The sequence below is a fragment of the Urocampus carinirostris genome, chromosome 10 (genome assembly GCF_059441175.1).
Source record: "Urocampus carinirostris isolate Australia breed hairy pipefish chromosome 10, RoL_Ucar_1.0, whole genome shotgun sequence".
Classification (NCBI taxonomy): Eukaryota; Metazoa; Chordata; class Actinopteri; order Syngnathiformes; family Syngnathidae; genus Urocampus; species Urocampus carinirostris.
Genome location: NC_142358.1, coordinates 15193596 through 15221175, shown reverse-complemented (window position 1 = coordinate 15221175; position 27580 = coordinate 15193596). Strand labels below are relative to the sequence as shown.

Genomic DNA, 27580 nt, shown 5'->3' with positions numbered 1-27580 from the left:
AGCTATTCATCATTCGTGGGCAAAGCAAACATTTTGACATAAAAGGGACATTGTGTAATGTTTAACACCCAGTGGTAAAGTAAATCTTTGTTCATTAAAAAGAAAAATACATTGATTTTGAAAATTAGCACGAATACATAAACTAGCATATAAATGTGCTTTTTCTTAAATACTTGTAGGGATTTTCATTAATTCGATATAACATTAAGGTCCCTTAGAGGTAGCTGACATGACTGTCCGCTATGTTGCAGCTACGGGTACGCCACAATATAAAATGAATATCCAAACCAATTGTTGTTGCACATCCCAATACACCAACATCGAGTGGTCACATATTAAATCGTGTGTCTTTTTTGCCGATGGTTGTATTTGCTAAGAGCAATTATGAATCGGTGCAATTGTGATGAACGATTGCCTCTAAACTACTGTGAGTGCTAATGCAGCCTATCTTAACAGACACAGACGCTATCATTAGCAACCAGCAATGACAATCTTAGTGACTAGCAAGTAAAGACTTCAACATTTGAAAAATTGAAAATTATTTTTTTTATTTAGTAAATCACAAACAGATGATGTAACAATCAATCAATAAAACATATTAATTGATTGTCAGCCTTGTTTGCATTTCAAATATCTGTTATCTTTAGTTTTTTTTTTTGTTTTGTTTTTTAAATAACCTAATGCTTGTACAGCATAACCGACAAGGATGCTAACATTGGGAACTAGCAATGCTTCTTTATCGACTAGCATAGTATGGGTAAGTAAACTGTTCTTTCCTTTTGTTATTTACAAATAGATGTAGCAAACATTCATTCATTTATTATCTGCACCGCCTATCCTCAGTAGGGTTGCAGGGGTGCTGGAGCCCATCCCAGCTATATTCGGGCAGTGGGCAGGGGACACCCCGAACTGGTTGCCAGCCAGTCGCAGGGCACACAGAGACAGACAACTCACTCGCTCATTCGCAACTCGGGACAATTTGGACCGGCCAACTAACCTGACCTGCATGTTTTTGGAAAGTGGGGGGAAACCAGAGTGCCCTGTGGAAACCCATGCAAGCACGGGGAGAACATGCAAACTCCAGACAGGAAGGATTCGATCTCATGACCTCAGAACTGTGCTGCACATGCGCCAATCACTGCGCTGCCCATGAAACAAACCATCAATCAAAATAAAATTTGATAGTTATCTACTAAAACGGAAAATAAAATACTTGGTTATCCATTCTAATAAATTAAATAATAAGTATTTGCATTCAATCAACACTGACCTGTTATTTACGTATAAGTCTTGAAATTGAGTAACAAAAACTAAGAGAATAAAGTACATTTTACATACGTAATTTTTTGCAATAATCCAAGAGAGAATGCAAGTGTTTGATATATATATATATATATATATATATATATATATATATATATATATATATATATATATATATATATATATATATATATATATATATATATATATATATATATATATATATATATATATATATATATATATATATATATATATATATATATATATATATATATATATATATATATATATATATATATATATGTATATACACACACACTCATATATATACATACATAAAACAGAGAAAACCCCGTTATCATTATTTTCTTCTGTCAACTTTATGCCTCTGCCAGTCTAATTCATTTTAATTTTAGAGTACACTGTTTCCTTTCTTTAAGTTGGTCAGTACCAATAATGTTCATGTTCTATTCTCTTGCTCGTTGGCGTTGTTATAGTTTCAGCAGCAGCAGCAGAAACACCAAAGTAATTAGATACAGTATATGTGCCAAGCAGCCCTTACTTAATTATATAAGATACTTGACCCACATCGGTTTTATAGTTCAAACCTATTGATTTAATTAATCGAAAATGTACTCGCTCTTGATCCCATGAGCCGCAATGACATGGCTTGGTTCTTTAGAATGCAACAATTACCTAACGCATATAGCCAAGTGTCCTTATCCCATCATCAATGATTCTCTATTATTTAATCTTAGCGTGCAGGGATCCTTCAGAATCACAGCTAAAGACTCAAATTGTTAACATGAGTTGTGTTAGCTAGATGTAGTCGCACAACAACTAGCCCAGGACTGTCTTTAAAACATTGAAACATGGGTAATTTTCCGTTAGCTTGGGTTAACAAGAACATTTGCTTAAGTCTGTTAAGTAATATAATACTTATTGTCAGGCCATATATATATATATATATATATATATATATATATATATATATATATATATATATATATATATATATATATATATATATATATATATATATATATATATATATATATATATATATATATATATATATATATTTATAACAGACACTATAACCTACAGTAACAGTTAAGTTTGCATATCTGTAGTACTGTGCTGATTATTTTCGTAATAAATTGTCCACCTGGTTGAAAGAGCATGTTGTGGATTTAGTTTACGCTAAAGGCCACGTCTGTTAAACAATTTGACATTCATTTCATTGTGGGCCATTTGTTTAAAACTTTCATGTACGTTTTGACATTCAGCAATTCCAGCCACAAGCAGTGTGTGTTTGATGGAATATTAGTCAAAAGCAAACATCGTGAAGACACCCAATTTGAAATGTCAGATGTGGTTCTTTAAAAAGTATCTGTTTAAGAAGTTAGAAGGAAAAATAATAGTTGTCATTTTTGGCAACATCATAACTGAGAGACCTTTGTTGATTGTGGGGTTCATTCGTTTGTGACGTCCTTATCACAAAGCAGTCACCCATCAAATATTGGTAACATTAACATTTATCTCATTTTTTTAATTAGGTCGGAATTGGAGAAACATATATTTTTTAGGAAATTTAAATGTGTTGTGTGAAAAGAGAGATTATTTGATAGATGGTTTTCAATGTTGATATCAAGCATTTTGACATTTATTTGCAGCAACCTTTTTGGGGAAATTATATCATCATTAATAGATGGATTATTGACTATTAATTTTGTGGATTTAATATTTTTCCCCTATATGGGATGCCACCGATTCTCGGGCTATTTCTCCTTCTGTTTTTGTACATAACTAAATCCTGTTACAGCTATTTTTAAATGCAAGAGCATTTTATTTACTGCTCATATAGAAGAAAAGGTTATATTCTTGTTCGTAAATATTCTTGTTAAGGGTGTATTTAAAATATTAAAGACTTGTTATATTTTGACATATGTGGAGAAATAAACCCCCCAAAATATTCATTACAACTACTATTCTAAAAAAAATACATTTAAGTCAATAATTTGTGTATGGAATTATGCTTGCTAACTCGCAGTACTATAAAACTAACTGCATCATGGAAAACATCAATAAACTTACACTTTGTTTCCCTTGTCGTGGTATATCCCAAGTGTTGTTTCGCATAGGGTTTCACAACATTTCACGAATGTCACACCAAAAAGACTGTAAAGTTCTATTTTTAAAACTCCCTTACAGTCACTGAATTACTTATTAATGCTGCAGCTACAAAGACAGTAATGAAGTGTGACAAAACAATAATATATTTTGACCACAGTGAAAAAAGCAGTGTTGATTACCAATCCTATATTACGATTATTCGGAGCAAAATAGAGTAGAATAAAATTGATTGTCATTGCAACAAGTGAAATTCACAAAGAAAGTAAAAAGTGCCATTGTAATGGTGTAGAAACATTCACAAATGCAATACCACACTTGAAATATATTCACTGAGGTAGTGTTAAAGGATTGCTCTCTAAGATTTAAATGAACAACGTTGTTTTTAGTGTAAACAGTTATGCTGTTAGTTTAACACGTAAAGAGTAAATGTTTAACACACCTTCAATGAACATACGGTCCTTTTTTACGATGTTAAATTTACAACGGTTATTATCCATATGAATAAAGATGTTGGTGATGATGGTGAAAGCTAAACAAAAACTAAATAAATGGAGATACAATCACGTAGAGATAACTTTTAACAAGAACACAAAACAGACATTCCTGCACATTTCTTAGTTAGGGCAGACAAGCGGGAATTTTGATGCTGGAGGTATTCGGCTCAAGCTCCTGTGCCTTGTCTTTTTAATACAAAGTTCAAGACACTCATAGTGGTCCTGATGCCTGGGGGAGGACCCACTAAGGCAGCAAGTTCAAAGATACTCATATGACACACACCACATACCAGTCAGTTGTCACCATGAGCACCAATGAGAATTATTGTCATTATAATATACTCTTATTATACAGTATGCATGATCAAATTACAGTTACATTCAGTGAAATAAGGATGACTTGTCAGAATAACAATCTTGTTAGAAACGACATTAACATATACATATGTGCCGATAAATGAATTGTGTCTATCATGATTTTAATCACTGGCACTTGAAACATTTAGAATGTGGATGCTTGGTGTGTTAAAAGCAATATTGAGTTCCTATTGTGCTCTTAATATGAACTCAGACAGTGTCTTGTCTGTCATTTGAAAGAAAACGTTTTATTTTGGCTTGATAAAATATACTACATGGTTGAAATGTAAGCACTTTTTTTTGTATGACTACAAGCGACTGCCTTACCTTCGTTTCCTTTGATACTTTTTTAAGGTCCCATTATTCATTTATTTCAAACAGAATTTAGTAATTTAATTCAAATTATATTTATTTTATCTTTTAAATGTATATTTGGTGTTGGACTAACCCAAATATAATCAAAAGTATTCAAGTTACATGGGTCTTGATTGTTTTCTGAGAATCCACTAAGCATACTGGTAACTTCTTTGGCAACAATAAAAAAGAAAATACTAAAACCTGACATATTCTGGTTAGTCACATTACACTGCTATTATTTTGAACAGTACCGTAATTCTCATGCAGACAAGAATCAAGCTAGTAAAAATAAAAGAAAAAAAGCCGCCCTCGGTGCTTAACCAATACAGCTGTTAAACCAGAGTGACAAGCTGTTACAATTTAGTGGGACATTGATTTTGAAATGAAGTCTGTTTCCCTCCAGTGCTTTCGCCGAAAAGCTCAGTTGCTTGAATGTGCAGACAAAATGAAGCGCTGGCTTATTGGGCGGCTTTCCACCTCCGATACACGCCCTCGGGGTTCCAGAAATTGCAAAATGAATGAAACGGGAAAAGGGTCCCCAAAAAACATAAAGGTTGGGGTCAAACACCGCAGTTTGACTTGTATACTCATTTAGAGGTGGGCACTTGAGTGGCGACGGATCAGACGATCGTTTGTTCCGCAGCCATTCATCTTTGATTCAGGCTGCCCTTTTCGCTCTTCCTTCCTGCCCTAATCTTCTGCTTCATGAAATAACCCTGATTTCTGCCTCTCCCCGGGCCACTTGTCAGCGTCTATATTCGGAGCAGTGCACCAATCAGACACCATTGTTAGCTCAGCTTGGAAAGGAAGTATAGAAAAGAGTAAGCATTTAATAGTCCTGCAATGGGAGGGAAAAACAAAAACAATCAATGCAATGTATTACCCAAACAAAATAAAGTAGTCGATGGGGAAGACTAAAAGAGAGATACAAAAAAACATTTATTGTTAGCAAATGAGTTGCTAACGCGGTATGGAAGTGCTTTGAATATAATGCAATGGAACCAACTTTTTTGTTGACCTCAAGAAAGTACAGTGCAACGTTCGTACGGGGGCTTGCAATCCTTAAAAATGCCTGAATTTCAATGTTGTGTTTTCAAGTATTGAAAAGTGCTTGAGTTTTGAGTGAAGTGCTAGTTAATTATTGAATTTGTGGCCATTTTTCTCAAGCAGTCTTGAGCCTATACTGCTCTCTTGTGGCTTCACTCTCTCATTACACTTCTTCGTCCCTCGTGATTAACACCAGCTGGCATTAGCTTGTCCTATGAAGCGTCATCGCGCGATACTGGTCCTGGCCAGGAGAACAGGTACATGCTACACCTAAATAGGGCACTAGGAAATGTCTATAGGTGTCAAGATTACGTATCAATTATGGACATTCATTTGGTAGCAGTTCCCAGTGGCTACATATTATTATCATTTTAACTAACACCCATATGGGGGAGAGTTCAGTCTCAACACACATTTACTACCGTATTGTTTAGATCCATAATCATATTCGCTATTTACTCATGATCTAAAAAAATATATAATTTCTTGATAAATGTACATTTAAGATTAAAAAATTGCAATTGTAGATCACAGATATAATTTTGTTTCTGCAAAACACATGACTCACACCTTATTTTTTATTTTAATGCTACTAAATAAATTGAAAAAAATGGCTTTTAAAGTCCATAAAAAGTGTTTAAATTTGGCCATGAAATAGGTGTACGAACCGTCTTAAAGGAATTTATTGATTACTTTCAAGTTTGTATGTTATTGCAGCATTACATGGCAAAAATTTGAAGATTTCCACATTGATTCTGACCACATTCCCCATTATGAACCTTAAATTAACTGTGACATATGGAAAATGATGCGTGCTGTAAAGCAGGCCAATCATTTCTATTTTTGGATCGATAGACAAACACATTTCCAGGTGGCATTGTGCCAGTAAAATGTTAATGACCCCCTCAATGCCATGAGGAAGACACCTTTCAACTAACCGTACATTGATATTTGATCGACACAGGTATGAAAGTATTTATTTATGATCAAAAAGACCGGAATAATGAATTCTCTTTCCTAGGCGCTGATTAGAGCAATCCAAATAAAATGCACTGTGTATTGATGGCTACAACTGTGATACGGACTACTGTATTTTCCAGACTACAAGTTGTTTCGGATTATAAGTCGCAACAGCCAAATAATGCATAATTAAGGAGGTTGATACAGGTTATAATTGCAGAGATTAGCCGTGAAAATTGAGAGAATACTGTATATTGTATTAAATGTTGTTTTTCGAGGTAAGCCGACAACTACTCGATTGAATCTAAAGGAAATTTTCATTACCGACTTCTCTGTAGTCATGATTGCACACAGAGGTGAAAGATTGGACTAGACAAAATGTATGGATGGCAGACTAGAGCGGACCTGTGCCGCTACAATAGCTATCGATTAAGGGTTTGTTACTGCCTCAGGTCCTGCTCGACTGCTCAAACCGAGAGCTGACAAAGGAAAGCAAAGTAGGAGGACAAAATTGTCTCTTTCACGCTTGCCTTCATCGGGATGACTGCCAATATGCCAACTTCAAATCGTTGGGCATGTGTCAGTGTGGATTTTACATAGCTTTGACTTTTAAATGTAGTCCGTTTTTCGATTATTTCTTTTTAAATTACTTTATTTAATAAACAATAAAAATGAAAATTATTTAAAGGAATATAATGAGCAAAAAACAATTAGAATACTTGGTTTTATTAGTTTTAATAGATTCCCTCAGTGATTTTTTTTTTTTTTTTAAATATTGAATCTGAAAGGAAGAAAGAACATGTTGCAGGGTTATAGTCAGGGTTGGGTAGGGTTACTTTAACTGGATTACTTTCAATTACTTTTGGATTTCTGCAGTACCAAATATGCTAATAAAAGACAAAATAAACTAAATATGAATAACATTATGTCTCACAACACGTGGTAAGCTTTCTCTCCTGGCTTTGATCTCTTTGAGCTCCGGCAAAACTAACATAAAATGCGACAGAAACAAAATGAAAATAAATCCAAACAGCTTGCCAACATCATTTTTGCCGTTCCATGTATTCCGTTACTCCCCAAGCCTGCACAAAATTTAGTAATTAATTCATATTTAGTTTCTCTGGTCTTTTATTAGCATATTTGGTATTGAAGTAATCCAAAAGTAATTGAAAGTAACCCAGTTAAAGTAACCCTACCCAAGCCTGGTTATAGTATGTTGCAATTAAGTTTCTATGTGTGCGAAAGGGCTGACAAAGCTCAGGTTTTCCCCAGGCAGTTCTAAAGTCACTACTTTGCTTTTCCAGTCACGTTTCAGCCTAATCTTCATACTCAAGGTTCATAATGTACGCATAGCTAATAGCATTAAAGTCCATTGCACGTCATATTGTGTCCTTCTGTGGAACTGAAGTGTGGCAGCTGTTTTCTATACGCAAACACTTGAAACTACCCTTCTCCTCAGCAGACTTCATTGTTCCCTCATCTGTTGTAATATTTGAACACTGTGTCTCTCTCTCACTATCTCTCTCTCTCTCTCGGAACTCAAGTGTGAATGTAATCATGCATAATTATAATATGTACATCTTCTCGCACCTTTCCTAAGCAGAACGTCATACACAACATTTATTACCATCTGCACATAGTATGAATCCACTCTAGGGATTCCCAGCTCAACAGGACATGAATAAATTCAAAGGTTTCTATTATACCCGTGACGTGTATTTGGATCCCACTGTCAGATGTAATAAGGCATTTACAAGTGAATTACTTTGCGTTTGATGTTTGATTGGCAGTTGTGATATTTGAATTGTGTACAGCGTGGCTGAGACAGGCATGTCGAGCAGCTGTCAGACAATTCTGCCTTGTCACTCAGATCCCTTTTCATCCTGCCACTTTGGGACAATGCCGACAACCTCGCCACAAGTCTCACCTGTGATCCTATTGCACCTGCAGCTCCCTTCGAAATCACTCTACGAAGTAAACCCCAGATTGGTTTTCAGTGTAATCCGTATGAAGCTTTCTCGTGAGAATCTGAGGTTTTGTGTCTGGAAGGTCTCAAATATCTTATTAGCTATTATACACTTACTCATTTATTAGCTATCATATATTTTCTATTGTATTCAGTTTAAAGTCCCCTGTCTACTCTGATGGGGGATATCATCCTGTTAAGCCTCTTCCTGTCTGCGCAAAATGTTCAACTCGGAACTATGGGTAAAATGTGGTCAGAGAATGGCCGGACTCAGTCTTTTTTTTGGTTTGGTGGTTTGGGTTGGTGTCAGAACTGTACTTGAAACATACCTTTCCTTATTTTGATCAATTTGAGCTACACTAAAAAAAGTACACGTGGAGTAAGATTGAAGTCATTCTACACAACCTCTTCCACCCCGTCCCCACAAAACATATTCCTAATGGGTTCTGCCCCGAACAGCTTTGCTTCAAGTACAGTAAAGTATATAGCTGTGATAAGAAACAAATATATTAGGGCTCTTTGAATTCAGTTGGTCTTTGTTAAAACACACTTAAAAGATAAAATATTCTACTTTCAACTTTTTAGGGACACCTCAAACAACACACCTCACCATACGATTCCATAATTAGGTAGTTGGATTATTAGCACCAGTTTAAAAATCATCAATTTTTACAATTCAGAATATTTTAAGTTTTGTGATATTTGAAAAAAAGACATACTAATCAAATTCATTCATTTTTTCAGCCAACTCTTTTTGCATGGAGGAGGTTCTAATCTTCAAAGTTTGAAGAACATGTCTCATAAACACTTGGCTTGTTTAAAGCTTTTCTGAGAACAATTATTTATCCCTTTTTGGAACGGAAACAAAGACAAAACATTGCAATAGCCAATAATTTCTTTTCCCAATCTGCCGCCTGTTCAGTATTCAGGTCAGACTCAAATTGAAAATGGGATACAATGCAGAGCATATGATTGTCCATCTATACCTATTCATACCAAGCCACAGGAAAGGTACACCTATTTTTTTTCTCATTTTCTAAACAAACCTGTCTGCACAGTACAGCATTCTATTCTCAAGAGGGTTTTGCGTCACAATTTAGGGTGAACTTTAGTAAACACTAAATGATGCGAGAAGACAATGGATTTTGAACTTGCGAAGAAGTCCCAGGGAAAGTGCTCTCAGATAAAAAGAAAAAACATCCCACCTAAAGCTCTACTTAAAGCTCTCTCATTCTGATTTAATCTTGAAGGTTACAAAAAACAGGGCAAGTTGCACCAATGTGCCAATGCGCTACCCAATGGTCTTATCTGGTTACTGGATAATGTGTGTAAGGGTGCTTCAACATCAGAAAGAGCCAGAGCAAGGGCACGTCACTGCAATGTAGCAGGTCAGGTCAAGTCCCCTTTCTCAAATCTGTCCTAATCTAACTCTCAAACGCTCAGATATTTTATACCACTTTGTTGGTGTGAGGAATTATTCCTAAAATCTGCTTATGGTCCACATTAAGCAGCAAGAATACAAATTCTATTTCAGGAAGGAATTTAAATGTCGGGAATCTCATCTTGGTGTTGGCGTACTAAACGTGCACTCTTGGCATAAACACGTCCTGCATCGCTTACACGACGCCTCCTCAAGATCCATCCTCCATGAAGAATGAAGCAAGGTAAATCCTCTTGTGAGCATAATGAAATAAGCTGCGAGGAATTTCCGATGCTCAATTACTTTTGGAAGAGACCCTTCATTTGAGGTTCTCTTTCTCGAAGTCCCTGGGGGGCATCCTTTTTTTCCCGTTTTTTTTACAGCTGTTATTTTCAGACATTTCTAACACAAGGTATAATAAATTATGCGGTTGTTTTGACAGTTTATTTTGCCTTTTTCTTTTTTCGTAATTACTCAGCAAAGTAATGCAGGTTTTTTTTTTAACATGTTTTGCAATTGTATTGAGTCTCATTGCATTTCAAATGATATTCTCAGAATTTAGCTCTCAGGCGCAATAATGTAAATGAAAACATTTGGTTATGTAATGTAAATTTAAAAAAATAACATTAAAATGTCACATTGTGATTAAAGTTAGAAAATAATTGAGGACATTAGGGGGTAGAAATTCCAGGGACTAAAAATAAAAACAATAATAAGTTTATATTTCAGTAGACTCTGAAAATAAGAAGATAATACATCAATTAATTTTTAACAAGAAGATCCAACCCTCTGATAAGAAATTATAGTCAAGTCATGTTTATTTGTATAGCCCTTAATCACAAAGGGTCTCAAAGGGCTGCACAGACTACAGATTATTGCAAACCCCAGACTAGTATGACACCATCCCCTGATGTAAAACCTACATGAGGGCAAACAACACACTGATATTGTCAACATAAAATGTAGGTTATTCATTTGCTATAGAATAGAAGTGTGTTTTAAGTTTAGATTTAAACATTTCCACTGAGGTTGCAGATCAAATCTCAGGGGGAAGAGCATTCCACAGCACCGGGGCCTGAATGGAGAACGCGCTCGAACCTTCTAAAAGCACTCCCCTGATCATTTTCTCTTTATTAAACTTAAAAAGCAGACATACCATAAAGTGTGTGGGTATCAAAGAACAGCAACATTTTTAGTCAGTACTTACAATGATGTAAACAATGCATAAGAGTCAAAATAACAAGCATCAGTGATGAATAAGGTCAAAATAACAGACTGCCACCTTATGCAATCTCCTTTGCAGGTGTACAATAGAAAAAGTAGAATAAAAATACAAGTTATAAAAAATATTATAAAACATTATTACTAAGGGGTCGCTACACATAAAACCTCATTAATACCCAAACCTCATTCATAGCTGATAGCCAGTTTCAGATTTTGCCAGCTTTCAAAAAGTCAAGGTTTCAATAACTGCTAACATTGGCCATCAAGGTAAATAGAGGAAAAAAAAAGGTACAACTGGTGCATATAAGCCACAAGGACAATAGGTGAAGCCCGTGTGTCCATTAGAAACTATATCACCTGTAATTAAACAAGAAATACTGGAATTTAAGAATACATTTGACATTAATGATGTTTTTCATCATAACTATGAATGTATGGATGGCCTTTAAACTGACATTGTGCTGTAGACCAAGTTGCTTAAAACCCCAAACGTTTTGCCGGCCCGCTGCTGGACTTTTGATAAACATATGCGTGTCTTTACGATGTCACCAGTCACTGAAATATCATGATCAGTCTTAACCAAAATACCTGAAAACTATAAAGTCGGTGTAACTCATCATTACATCAAATTGTCATCAAATGGTTTGCATGTCGGCAAATATGGCTTTGTTACATCAAGGACAATCCATAGAATCCAACCGTGTAAAATATTTATGATGAGGGGGTGAGGGACAAACAGAGTTGCTGGATACAACCGGAATGTTTGATGTTTGATCTTACATTACACATAGTCCAGTGTTTTTTTCCGAATTGCTCAGTCCACAATTGAATGGATTTGGGAGTACAGTCCATAAACATGCCCGATTAAAGTCGCCGTCGACGATAAAGCTCCGTTGGGGTGTGCAAGCTGCTGTTTATTGATAGCAGCGGGCAGGAGATTTAGCGCTATGCTGACGTTAGCATCCGGTAAAACGGTTAGCGGTGTAAAGTAAACAAGACCATAGTTAACTCTCCCGGTACATAGAAGGGTATGCCATTTTCTGGGGGTATTTTCAAATATCAGCCTAAAATAACGTGCGCAAGGCAATCTGGGATTCATTTTTTAGGCACCATTATTACCGGCAAGTGTGCACAATCATTGATTTGACTTCTGGAAGGAGAATTCAAATGTTTACAACTCTTTTACAATGTATGCAAAATTGGCCAAAATTGCAACTTCTGGAAACGCCTAAACCTACTCTTGGAAAAAATATTTAAAATGCACTTTTTATTTTTTCAGATTGTGATCAAATTTAATAAGGTACCATGTAAGGCTTCAAGCTATTGTCTCAGCAGTTCTCCATCTGAGAAGCCCATGCTACACTCATTTGCTGGCATTGTATTTAAAAAACAAACAAAACAAAAAAATGAGGCGAGAATAAAACATTTCTGTGTGTTCCAACTCAGATTACTCAATGTGAGTAGCTCTTGCATTGATTATTTCAGTTTTAGACAAAATGTCAAATTCTTACCTTATAAATCATCCGTAATCACTAAATGGTTCAAGAACAGCATTCAATTTACTTTTGGTACGTCTTGGATCGCGATCCTATACGAATTCTAAGGGAACATCATGGGGTCAAATTATATTTATTTTCTTCAGAATCTAGTTTGGTATTTACTGATTTGGCCAGCAGGTTTTGCTCTTACCACCCAAATTAGTTCCCAAAGGCCAACCTGGGCTCGTTGTCCACGGAGAAGAGCCTGAGATTTTGAATGCCGCTGCTGTCAGTCGTCAGAGACATGTCCCATGACCGGTTGACGTTCCTGACAAGGCTTTTCACAATTTTCCAATTGGTTAATTATACTAATTGTTGATAAAAGGCAACATCTAATTTGGTCACACAATGAACTAAATCTCTGAAAGGAAACATGACACACATACGTGAATATTTATGGTTTTGATTATAAATGAAAACTCTTGCGGTTCAAAATTCAGCTGTAGAGTCTGGTCACTTCATATAGATGAAGGGCTCTCATATGCCCTTTCAGTAAACGAAAAGGTCTTGTGATGAATGGTGGGTCTTTTCTAATGTTGGTAGAGTCGGTGGTTGGAAAAGGTTAGGGGAAATGCACCTGTGGCAGTTCAACCCTCTACTGTGTAATATTTAGTGCCCCCTAGTGGAATAAAACCTTATTTATTACCAAAACCAATATTAATTTGAAAAATTAGATAAAATACATGAACTATCAACCTTGACAAAAGGCACTGTTTGAATACTCATAGGTCAAAAATTCAATTTATTTTACAAATCTAGTGAAAGGCTGTGCAAAAAAGAAGAAAATGGTGCAGATTTCACTTTGCGTCTCCATACTTTGTATCTTTCCTTTCTTCATCCACTTTTGGTCGCACCACATAAAACAGCGACATTTAGTGGTCATATATTACACAGTCCCTTTAAAATCAAAACTATAACATGTTTGCTCACGATCATATCTTACTCTCATAATGTAACCCTGTTTTAAAACTAGTAGCCGGGTAAAATTTTTAAATATTCAATGAGGCATTGTTTTGCAACTATACATATATATTTATATAGATATGTGTTTTTTTGTTTTGTTTTTTTAATTTAAGTTGTAATAGGTTAAAGTTTGTGAAGGAACTTCATAGGATTCAAACGTCCGCCAAACCTAAATGTAATAATTTTATTTCTGGTTGGAAAAATAAGGCTGAGGGTGATGAAATGAAGAAGATGAAGGGTGACATGCTAATTGGGTGAATCTTAAGTGATTGCACATCAACCCAAAGAGCATATATTTCTGCTCGTGAGGGACTTGAAGACGGATGTAATGGCATCAATCGACTTCCTAAGTTTATCTTGGTTAGCACAACTCCATTGCTTAAACTTTATTTGTCTTTACCTAACAGGCAGAATTGTGATGTTTTACTTCACCCCCAAGTGTTGACTGCACTTTTTCTCCTGATTCATCACATGACGATAGCGCAAGATGCGTTCTGTGATTAAGCGCCAGCTCCATTCATCACATAGATTCTACTCAGAGAGGATTCGATTGCCACTGGACGTATATTGTCCTGACAAATTGGTGACTCGAGGAAGAGATATACGAGCAGTCTGCTCATACACTAGTGATTCACATCAGAACCAGACAGCTTTGCCGCAGAACAAAGGCGCAGTGCACGAGAGCTAGCTTCACACTACGTAGTTTCAATGGGAAGCAAATAAGGAGATAATCATTTCTTGACACTCTTGAACTATTGCGAACTTTCCATCTGCCGCCTCAAATTGCAAACAGAGGCTGACTGACTGCAGATTAGGGAGCCATTTGTTTTGAATGTTTTTTTTTTTGTCACGGTTCTATAGAACAATGTATAAAAAAGTCTTGTAAAACACGTTTAAAACAAGAATGTACATGCTCAGCATTAATGAATACAATCTAGAGGAAAGTTAAAGTTTCCTTTCAGAATTTTATTTTTTTCTATGATATTGTACTACACAGTCGGGTGAAAACATTTACCAAAACATTAATAGATCAATAAAGTACATCGTTGTCAAATATTTAAACACTAAAATTACAAACACTGATAATGTGTTATCCCTGACGTAGTAAACATAAATCTATTTTTGAGAATCATTGATTCTATTTAGTTTCTTTGTCCAATTAGGGGAATTTACTTCCACCGACTATACCGAGGAAAAGAACAAGTATCACAATACATTACACACACACACACGCACACACACACACACACACACACACACAAAACATCCAAATGACAAACATACATAACGGTTGGATAATGTGTCAGAACCAGAACAGGAAGAGGACCCAGATGCGTAACGTTTTCACACAAACTTAAATTTATGGGAATGGGGCAGTCATGCGCGTGAACTCAAACGCCAATGATTCGGCAATCGCTGGGCGGAAGAAGTAAGACAGAGTCCGGCGTGGAAAAACTGGAAGCCAGAGGCTGACAAGATGGATACCGGATACACGAGCAGATGCCGGACAGACCGGGTCGATACCATATACATGAGGAGATACCGGACAGGACGGGACAGCCAGGATCGATACCAGATACACGAGCAGATACTGGACAGATGGGATCGATACCCGACAGGACGGGACAGATCATTACTACACACTGGAGACTGGAGTCAGATATCAGACAGGACGAGACGGACGGGATCGATACCGGATACTGGCGCAGGATATCGGACAGGATGAGACAGGCGGAATCGATACAGGATACCGGAGAATGTAGCAAGAAATCAGCAAGGACAAGACAGACGGGATCGATACCAGACACTGGAGACTGGAGTCAGTTATCAAACAGGACGACATAAATGGGATCGATACCCGATACTGGTGACCGGAGTCAGATATCAAACAGGACGAGATAGACGGGATCGATACCGGACAGGATAAACAAGCAGGAAACCGGACAGAGTCAAAACACACGTCTTGCGGGTGCAAAGGTTCGTTGACGGACTGACCCAGGGTGAGTGAGTGCACTGAGCTTAAATAGGAGGGAAGCCAATCAGGCAACGAGCTGCAGCTGGCGCCAAACGGGCGGGGCCAAGTGAGGGCAATGGGCAACCTTGACATAATGAAGCCAGACTGATTTGATGAGTCTGAGGCCTGTTCTATAGAGAAGTGGTGGCAGAGGGGATCAGGCTTTTACATAAAGGAGAACCATTTGATTTTCAATATGCCTGAAATGGTTTTAATTTTCAATACGATAAATAAATTCCTTATAGTATTTAAAGGGGTGTGTCATGTAAAAATCATAGCCCCAAAATTTGTTTTTGTTTGTTCATATGTAAAAGTGTGTCTACATACATATATATTTATATACATATGGTGCAGCTTAAATTGATCGATTATCCCTGGCAATGTGGAACCATCAAGTCCCTTTGTTCCAGTTTTGTATGAAGTGTCAGTCATCTTCATAGGTCTGACACTTTCCTCTGCGGATCCTGCAGATGATGGTGACACACTTGTGTCTTTTTTGTTTGTCCTGTCTGATTTGCGTGACTGTATCATGCAGTCGCTGGTACTTCAATGACCTTCCTCAACTGCTTTGAAATGACTTCCTTTGTTATGGAGCATGAGCACCCAAAGTGGAAAATTGGCTCTTGATCTGCGCTCAGAAGAAGCCAGCATTTCTTACGTACCTTGATAAAGCGATCATCTGAATAAGCAATCCCTTTCTTGGCTGTGGATGTATTTTTTTTGGAGAGCACACTTAAAACCTTGACATTTTAGTGGTTCAGGAATTGACCGACAAAAGGCTCGGAAAAAACAGGGCAGGGCTTTGTCCAATCCAGAACAATTAAGACAACAGAAACTCAAGCTTGGTTTACGCATGCGGTAATACAGACTTGGGGTTGGGGGGGAAGTTTGGGGGAGGAGAGTGATTTCACGCATGTGGTTGAGTTTTTATTTTTATTTTTTTTTAATTTTAATTCCAGGATTAAAATTGTGACAGTAATAAATACAAGCTTCAGATGCAGTCACATTTATTGATAAATGACTAAATGTTTGATATGTACATAGAATCCATAACATTAGTTCAGAAAAAATACTGTTGTTTGAATGACGCTTAATCAGGGGTGGATTAAAAAATCTGGCAGGTGGGTGGGACGATGGGGAAAAACAAATATTGGATACTTCAGCGGTTCACAAGGGGAAAAAAACGTATATAAAAATCATTTCTTATTTATCTATAAAAAAATCATAGAATCGATCGAGAAATGCTCAAATTTAAAGCACATAAACGTTAAGTTTGATACGGTTCATTAATAATGTACCAGGGTTACCCCAGAAGTTTTGTTTTTTTTGCATGACATTTCACTAACTCATATCTTGATAATGAAATACAAAATAAAAAATATCAAGTACAGAAAACTTTAGCCAGCTATTTAAAAGTCCACATTAATGATTCATGTGAATTATATATTTTGTTTATGTGGGGGAGACGCAATAAGAGATACTGGGGACAAGAACAGCAAGTCATGTTTATTTGTATAGGCTTTAATCACAAGTAGTCTCAAAGGGGAATTTTTTGTCTCATATATCTTCAATTTTGTATATATGTCATTATATTTTTAACATTTTTGTCTGGCAGGCCTGAATAAACAGTTTGGAGTCGGTCATGTGGCTCACGGGTCATTGATTGCCTACCCCTCTGCTAAAACACTCTACAGTTAATAAAAGCTTTTCGGTGCTGGCAGATGGGCTTGGGTGAACTGATTAATGCAACATTCATTATTTGTTATGGGAAACATCCTCACAACGTGTGGTGGAACAGATCAGATCGTTGTGTACTCTGTGGCTGCGTTTTGAAACACATTAAATATTATTTTATTGCACTGATACATAAACTCGTTATTATACATAATATCTGCTTGTTCTACTCTGAACTTGATGCTTTTGTTTGTTATTGGTGAGTGTCGATGTTGTAAATGGACTATTTCATAACAATGGTGTCTGATATAATTCGAATAACACAAAATGTAATTTTGTAATTGAATTGTATGCCATAATTCTGCAACCGTGCTTATGAATCATAGTGAATATCCAGGAGGTTTAGGTTAGGTTAACGTTGATAATGAATACAATGGAACCTCGGTTCTCGACCATAATCCGTTCCATTTCTTTGTATGAAAACCGATTTGTACGATCACCGAAGTTGTTTTTTCCCATTAAAAGTAATGTAAACTTGTTTTAATCCGTTCCAACACCCTAAATGTTTACCACGGAAGTAAACATGAAGCTAACCCAGGCTAATCCGTACGAAAGATTATGCTAACATGAACGTGTAAAAATAAAAAAATCAGGTTGTTTACACGTCATTTAGCACCCTGGTCTCCACAACAAGTGGTGAGCAGTTAAAGGATAAAGAAAATAATTATGAGTAGGATTTCTTACCTTAGCGGTTGTCTGCAGAAGCCATGCTGTATTCCTGAAAGAAGGGAAACTCGCACAACCTTCCTCATATTTTGCTATTATTTCTTTCTTAAATGCAATAGTTGTACGCACTACTCCTCTTTTTTCACCTGTAGCAACTTTGCTTCTTGCACCAACCTTCTTCCGAGGCATAATTAGGAGTTAAATCACTCCCTTCACTGCTTTTGAAAAACGAAAGCAGAGAAGGAGTGAGCGTTGCCGTGACAACAGTTCTTCACGAGGGGTGGGGGCAATCTACACTCGTACGCAGCTCAGCATCGCCCCTAGCGTACCGGCGTTCGAACTCGAAGCAAGAATTTCTCGAAATTTTTGGTCGAGAACCGATTTGTTCGAACTGAGAGGCGTTCGAAAACCGAGGTTCCACTGTACTATGATTATCCAAGGACTCACTTAGCAGAAATTGCTCATTATTCGTGAGGAGCTGTTAATTGTTTCATTTTCAAAAAAATAACCAAACAAATGTTGGTTTATTTGTAGGCTTTTTCATGTTGACCAACATTGCTTCACATATCAAAAGTAATCGCTGCACTGTTATGGCGTTTGTAAATAAAGAGCCGGTTTATTGTTGCGGACGTAAATGAGTCCGATAACGAGGGACTCCATGTCCTTGCCTTCCAAATATGCTTCATTAGCCTCACATCTGACTGCCGGCGTCTTTTACATCACTCAACTTTGCAACTGCTCCTTTATACTCTTTTATTCCTGCAACTTTTGTATTCATAGTTAGAAATACATGTCTAGACAGTGCAGCAGAAACATTTGTTCAGTAATGAACAGTAGGACAACAAAACAAAGGCCTTACTTACTAATATGTTGATGTTTTTATTCCGCCTTGACGGACTAGCTTTGTTTTAAATGTAGGGATATTTCAAAGACACGACTCACTATTCAGTCATTTTTATTTTATTTTCAAACTGAACCAGATGTATATAAATATATATATATATATATATATATATATATATATATATATATATATATATATATATATATATATATATATATATATATATATATATATATATATATATAATTATTGTTAGAAGAAGCATGAAGCATGCAACAATCCTACACAAGTCTGTCTCACTCTTACTCTTCTTTCTCTTGAGACTAACCTTATTTGGCCACGTACCCCCAGTTTCAATTATCTTCCTTACAACTGAGGTCACTTGTCCTTATTTTCCAACTTTGTGTCCTCCAATCACAACTCACCCTCTTCCCTTTATTAGAACTCAGTTCACTTGGTTTCTTACTAGTTCTTTGGAATGTCGCCATTGCTGCTAGGATATACTGTTTAACCCGTTTAACCTGTTTAACTCACTGTTTAGCCCGGTGTTCTACTTACTTTTGCAATGCTACCAGACTTTCTGTGCCAGAATAAAGACCACCGTTTACTATACTAATCTAAGTTTCTGCACTGTGCTTCTGCTCCTCACTGTCCGGGTTCCTGACAAAGCAACAAAAAATGCGTTGAAATAAATTTGGCAAATACTTTTGAAACCATACCACAGCTGCAGAGAGATTGAAACTGAAACACCCTAAAAGCTTCCGGTCATTTGTTTTCCCCATCTGAAATTTGAGCTTTTCTGACACTTGCCCAAACAAATGCCTCAATTCAAATGAAGTTAAATGTTGCGCCGCAGAACTCATATCAAGCTAGCAACCGTTTTATAGGTTGGCAAACAGCTTCCCAGCATGCAACCGTAGACACACACAGACAACAAACCGCAAAATGTTTGCAGTGTGTAGCAGTTCGGAATGAAGCTCAACAGATGCTTAGCTTCCGGCAAGTTGATTGCAAAGCCGTTACCCGTCGTTTTTTACATAACATATCCTGCACTCTTTCACTTTTGCTGTACTTTGTGTTTTGCAGGTGGCTGTGACAGGGGCACCCCCGGGCAAGGACCCATGAGGAGTTATAGAAGATGCTCACAGCTTGGGCGCTTCTGCTCTTCTTAGCCATGTGGGTGACAAGCACCTCAGGTGGCCCGCTCTCCTTCAGAATTGGTACGTCCCAATTTACAATGATAAGTTACAAAATCACTCTATGGTTCCTTAAATGTATTCAGTGGTACCTCTTCATATGAGCTTACTTTTGTTTCGGGACTGTGCCCGAATTGCTCCGGATATGAAATAAATAAAAACTCATTGGTCCATTCCTGACCTCCCAAAAGCATTGATAAGCCTTAATAGCTAAAAAACACAGCTTTGTTTTCATTCAAAAAATATTCAAGTAAATTACATTGCGGTCAAACATACAAAATACAATAATAAGATATAAATAAAAAATATTCGAGTTTTTTATTGGGTTGTTGCCGTGGAAGTGGTGCAGAGCGGTGGGGGTTGATTGACAGAGTGATCACAAGACTTTTGATGATACGTGAGTACTTACTGTAACTTTCCTTTTTTATTCATCACTCTCTTTTGCCGTTTTAGCTGTAGTTGCAGCGTTTTCAGTTTCTAAAGGGTTTTTAAAGGGACAGTGTCTATGCATGTAAAAATACATGGCGGTCGAGAATTTGGCATGTATCTGACATAAGATGATCCTCATCTAGAGGGAACAGATGACATTAGGCGCCATTTTGCTGCCAAGGCTAGCCTTTTTATGTTCGGTCTTTTGCCCAAGATTTTAATTATTTATCTTTTCACAAACAACAGAAAAAAATCCAATGTAAGACACTTATTGCTCATTTCAAGTTGTATTATTTAATTTTTCCCTTTGTCTCTTTTCATTTTCATAATTACATCTTTTTTTTCTTTTTTCTTTCCTTTCATTTTTCTCCATTTTCTGTATTTTTTTCTCTTCATTTTTTGGATATTTTTATTTCCCCCGTTGCATTTTTTTTCTTTAATTTCCTTTTTTTCTTCTACTTTTATATTTGTCCCTATTTTTTCTTTTTCTTTTTCATGTATTTCTCTTTTCCTTTGTTTTTTCTTATTTTTCTTTCCTTTTCATTTGGTTGTTCGATGTGTGTTACACAATGAACCTTTTGAAAAAAAAAAGAAATATCCAAGGATATTCTGTATGTCTCCGCCTCCCCTTCAACATGTTACGGACATGACAAAAAGTAAGTCTCATTGAAAGAGTGAAACTAGAGAAACTAGTGAGCTGTCTCCAGTGGTAGCCTCCCTCAATGCTCGTGACTTGGATTTTCCATTGTATGTGGAGGATCATTTTTCTTTCAAATCAATCTCGTATATCATAGTTCTCGCTTTTTGAGGTGCTCGTTTTTAGAGGTATGACTGTATTTGGTTCTTTGGTTGGTCTAGGCGCACAGTTTTGCAGCAAAGTTTGACATTAATGGGTGCCTTTGATTTCTATCTTTACCAAATTTGGGTGATTTAGCAGTAAGTGCATTTCTCACTCAGCACTATGCTAAGTACAGAGTATTTGTTTTATTATCGAGTCTTCATGCTGCTTTAAGTCCATGTTTTTCAACTAAATGGTCTGGTTTTCTACAACATATTGTCCAGTTTTATTTGAAAGCAAATCCGTGAAATATTCCTGTGATAAATAGAGTGATTGCGATGTTATTTCATATCAGTGGGTGGCAGAAAATGTTCTCTTAACCGGTTCAGGAGAAAACAATTAGTCAGTTGTTTTGTCAGTGATTCGGCTTAGAGAACATTGTTTACAACAAGATTAGGCTTGATAAGAATGTAATTCAGACTTAAAAGTGAAAATTAACATCTAAAATAATGTTACAATAAGTAGGCAAAGTATTTACAAGGTAGTGCATGGAGACTGGCCCAAGTCCATCTGAACAACAGTGCTTTGAAAAGTAGTGCAATGACATTTAGCAGCAACATATTTCCACAAATAAATCCTAAAGCAGTTGTGAATATTAATTTACATACAATTGAATGAGTTATCTATTTTCTACATAGTCATTTGTGTTTGTTTATAGTGATGGCCCTGAGGAAGAAACTCTTAGTCTGCCAAAGGGCAGCTGGTCAAAGATGCATTGGCTGGGGTGGGGAGAATCATTTATATATATGTTGCCTCTGCAGCTGATGATTTCCTGAGCTGTTTGGATGACGTAAATAATAGGGGTAACTAATTTAGTTTGAAGATGACATCCAGGTTGCACTCAAAACAGAGGTTCTCAGGCATCTAAATTTGCTTTTTTTAAGTTTATTTTCGACAAAAAATACAAATGTCAAGAGAAATTACCAAATTTGCCCACCCACACTCCTTGCTGAGCCATAGCCCACCCAAGTGATTGTTCCTATTCAAGGTATTACTTTTTATTGGAAAATGTACATTCCACTATGCTCAAACAGCAAAAAGAAACAAAAAAATGAGAATTAATTGTTCATTTTTGTTGTTGTTGTTTTTTATTTTTATTTTCAGCAAGCAGTGTGCCTCGAGATTTTAGTGAGAAAAACTGCTGTTGCCAGATTTTAAGGTGTAAAATAAAAACTGTACTTTATATCTGAAAGGTAACTCCCATTTTTACACTTGTTTTGTCTCTGGATGGATACAATCAGCTTTGTTGGCTTCTCCACCCTGCTTCTGTTTTCTATGTTTTTGTCCAGTTGATGGTAAAATGTTCAGTTTAAATACACATGAGAGCCTATGTGTCTTAACTGATGAATGGTTAGTAAATGTGAAAGGTTACAGTACTCTTGCTCGTGCATTTAACATATTTCATTCCCATGGTTCTCTAGTTTAGCAGAATCTCTGAATTATTGTACCTTCCTATACATTTGTTTTGATCACATGACAAAACTATGATTTAATTTTCTCCAGTAATGAGGTTCTCCGGTGGTTTTATTGCTCGTTGCTAGGGAATTGACTCACTAATAGGTCAAATCAACATAGCAATGGGTCATAATCATTCCAGAAAAACAAAGACAATAGACCCTCATGTTTGATTTAGGCATCTGGGAGTAGCGGAATTTCACATGACAACGTTTGTATCACATTTACATGTTCCACAGACGTCATATCCAGCCTTGCAGATGTTTTATTCAAAAGCTGTTTTTTTCATTTACTGAAGAGAACATTGTTTAATCTGTTAATTGATCGCACAATATGCGGAAACCACAAAATGCAAAACAGGAAAACACCAAACGAGATGACACCCCTCAAAATTTTAGGCATCCAAAAGTCCCACGGTAATTGAATGTATGGAGCTGAAAACATATGTTTAACTTGGGTTAGGGTTAGGGCGGCAGTAGCTCAGGAGGTAGAGCGATCGTTTAGGATTAAGGGATCCCAGTTCGAATCCCGGCTTGTCCAAGTTACATGTCGAAGTGTCCTTGGGTAAGACATTGAACCCCCAATTACCCCCAATAAGCAGGTTAGCGCCTTACACGGCTGCACAGATCACGGCCGCTATTGGGACATGTGAAGCACAATGTAAAAGCGCTTTGGGAAGTCATTGACTTGAAAAGCGCTATATAAATGCGGATCATTTCATTTCATTTCATTCATTTCATTTCATTTAACTATGAGTAAATGTGTGACACATTATAATTTGTTTGACATTAGTCAATAGGCAACTCCCCCTTACCTTCATATATCAAGAGTTGTGCAATGGTCATGAAGTATCCCAAAACTTGCAAAGAAATGTAAATTATATATACATTATGTAATATTGTGGCAGCACGGCGGCGCAGTGGTTAGCGCGTGTGCGGCACAGTTCTGAGGTCATGATATGGAACCTCCTGTGTGGAGTTTGCAAGTTCTCCCCGTGCTTGCGTGGGTTTCCTCCGGGCACTCCGGTTTCCTCCCAAATTCCAAAAACATGCATGTCAGGTTAATTGGCCGGTCCAAATTGTCCCTAGGTGTGAATGAGTGAGCGGATTGTCTATCCCTGTGTGCCCTGCGACTGGCTGGCAACCAGTTCAGGGTGTCTCCTGCCCACTGTCGGAAGATAGCTGGGATTGGCCCCAGCATCCTCGCGACCCTACTGAGAATAAGTGGTGCAGATAATGGATGGATGTTATATTGTCTTCAAGGTGAGATCTGTCTGTTGTGTTTTACAGGGAATTAGATTTTTTGTTATTGAAGATATTACTAAAATGAGAACTCAAAATTAAATTACTCTTCAATAAGAAAAGTGTCAAAATAGACACAATATCCCTTTAAGTTTGCAGGGTCATGCTCATTTTCCACCACACCTTTCCCATTACCTTTGTAAAAACAAACTCCTGTACAGGTTCGAGGTTTGAGCGCTTTTCTTGCTGCACAATCAAAAATGTGTGCAGTGGCAAAAGTTCAAACCATCACATTCAAAGAACACCTTTTCATTGGAACAAATTTAATGTGACATAAATGCAGAGCTAATTTTTTTTCCGAACAGTTCAAATAGAATATCCCTCTCATTATTATAGAATGACCACGTAAGTTATGTGAGATTTGTGAAGTATATCAAACTCAATTGTGGATTTTTAACGGAAAGAACTTTTATCCCATGGCTAAAACGAGATCAATTGAAGTACTTCAATGTGAGACAATGAACAGCGTTCATAGGGAATTCTTTAAATCCTTGAAAATGTTTGAATTTTATGATGTGTTTTTAGGGATTGAAAGGTGATAGAATTTTGGGTGATTAGCTTGTAAATGCTTGAATTTTTTTCCATGTTTCTCAACAAATAAACAATGACGACACTGCTGTCTGGTGGCTTTGCTTTGATATTTTATTGTTTCTTCCCTCATGGTTAACAGCATCTTCCTTTAGTTTGTACGGCATTGTCCTATCACGCGTCATAGTGTCTTACGAGTTGCAGCCAAGATGACAGTAACATGCTACACATAAACAGGGCACTGTGAAATATGTATTAGTGCAAGGGTCATGTATCAATTATGGACATTTGTCATGGGCCATGCAAAGAATAATGTAGCGGTGGTAAATTTACCAGTGGTAAATTTTAATGGGAAAAACTTCCTGAAAATACAAGCTATATATTACAGTCAGTTCTACCCAAAACATTGTCAGAACCAGAACAGGAAGAGGACCCAAATGCGTAACGTTTATCACACAAGCTTTATTTTACGGGAAGTCATGCACGTAAACCCAAACACCAGTTATCCGGCGATCGCTGGGTGGAAGAAGTAAGGCAGAAGTCTGGCGTGGAACAACAGGAAGACATAGGCCGAAGAGATCGATACCAGTTACACAAATTGATACCGGAATGATGGGGTCGATACCGGACAGGACGGGACAGACAGGATTGAGATTAGATACTGGAGACAGATATCAGAGAGGGCGAGACAGACGGGATCGATACCAGACACGAGAGACTGGAGTTTGATATCAAACGGGACGAGATAGACGGGGATAATACCCGATACTGGAGATTGTAATAAGGTATCAGACAAGGCGCGACAGACGGGATCGATACCAGACACTGGAGACTGGAGTCTGATATCAAACAGGACGAGATAGATGGGAACGATACCAGACACCGGAGATGGAGACCGATATCAAACAGGACGAGATAGACGGGATTGATACCAGACACTGGAGATTGTAGCAAGGTATTAGACAGGTTGAGATAGACGGGATAGATACAGGGCAGGATACACACGCAGGATACACACTTCTTGCGGGTGCAGAGGTTCGTTGACGGACTGAAAAAGGGTGACTGAGAGCACTGAGCTTAAATAGTAGGCAAGGCAATCAGTCAACGAGCCGCAGCTGGCGCAAAACGGGCGGTGCCAATTGGGGGCAATGGGCAACCGTGACACACATACATGAGGAGAGATATGTCTCAAAAATATCCATAAACGATCTACAAATATATCTGCAATATACATAAGATTTAAAAATCATGTTTTGATAAATGCACATGCGAGATAAAAAGCACATATGTAAATCACAGATATACGTGTTGCTCTTCAAAATGCATTATTAATACAGGATTTATATTTTAAACAGTTATAGATTAATCGAAGATTTGGCTTTTAAAGTCCTTAAAAAGTGATTGAATTCAAGCCATTAAAAAGGCGTACGAATCCTGAGGGAATTGTTCTTAAAAAACGCTCATGAATTGCCATTTTCTTTATTCTGCTCACCCCTGAAATGACTTTGAATGTTCCTAGTATCTCAGTTGTGCTGCTACAGAGTTGTTTTCAGGTTAGGAGGGAATATATTAATAATGTGAAATATTTCTTACCCTCTCAATGATGATATTAAAAGTCAGTTGGAAACTTAACTCAACCCATACATTAAACATGTGACCATTTCTTGAAAAAAAAAATGAAATGGGTTCCTCAAGGCTCTTGCAAATTATGCCAGGCATATTTTCTCATCCTGTAATTATGAAAAGACGATGTTCAAGTAAGAAAAAAAGGCATAATTATGAAGGCAATGCAAAAACAGTCAGTCATTATCGAGAGGAATCCATTTTCATCTCTCGTGCACCCGACCTTCAACAACACAACACAACTCCATCAAGACTTATTTTTTCTCTCTTTAATTGTATTTTGTTGTTTTCTGCTGGCGTGTTGCTTCAAAAGTATATGCTTTTTCTCATTTGCCATGACAACCAAAACTGTAGAGCTTGTTAGCGTAGTTGCATGCGCCGACAAAACTCCAATCATGTTACTTTTGTCTGTAACTATTGTTCTGAACCTAGAAGCCGGCTCCCCCCAACACACTTTGAAGTCTGGTCCTAACCAAAGTGCAAAAACCGTGGCGTTTTTTTTATTGATGAATAATTAGGCAGCAGGGAAGTTTTTCCTTCTAGTATAATGTACACAAAAAGCATTGAATTAAAATTGCATACAATGCAAAGCGGCAAAATTACAATTGAAACATTGTAAAATAAGGAAAACAAACTGTTACATTTTTGGCACATTTCAAACACTGTTGCTTTAAATACAGTTTTGTTTTTTTTAGGGCGGCACTGAGGAAAATGGTGAACTGCTCCATTCCACAATACATGCCTGCTAAATGCAAAATCAGTAAGAAACCGATGTCACCCTTCAAGATAAATTAGTCCATATTTTTGCCAACCATATAAAAATAAAACATAACAGGAGCAATACAGAAGATTTACAATACATTATCTATTATTTACAACATACTCAAGATGCTTCTTAAATTATATCCTAAATGTATACACAAATTGAATAGCAGTGTAACTCATTAATAAAAAAATGTGACGCTTATGTTTAGGTTGCTGACGTTTACTTTAATCCTCGAGGAACCATGACAAGTGAATGCAATTTGGTCTTTTACTGTACGTGGTGATAATTAACCACTGTTTGAACATACAGATGCAGTAGCATAGCATCTCAATTATTACTTGCTCTCTGAGTCTTTTGTCAAACTGTGGTCCTCGTCGTTTGTGTTCTCTGGCAGAATGGGACCTTAATTTGTTTAAAGGAGCTGTCTTGAAAGTGGAAATTACCGGAAATTTCTGACT

The 27580-nt window shown here is 36.9% G+C and overlaps 1 protein-coding gene across 4 annotated transcripts in view; it reads left to right on the top strand.

Annotated features, from left to right (window-relative positions):
* grik4 (glutamate receptor, ionotropic, kainate 4) overlaps positions 1 to 27580 on the top strand; it is a 546157-nt gene that overhangs the window by 192395 nt on the left and 326182 nt on the right. For all 4 annotated transcript variants that reach the window (XM_088346500.1, XM_088346499.1, XM_088346496.1 and 1 more), the window contains exon 3: positions 20073 to 20206. In XM_088346500.1, coding sequence (XP_088202626.1) covers positions 20125 to 20206 — 82 coding nt within the window. In that variant the 5' untranslated portion in view covers positions 20073 to 20124. The remainder of the gene's footprint in view (positions 1 to 20072; positions 20207 to 27580) is intronic.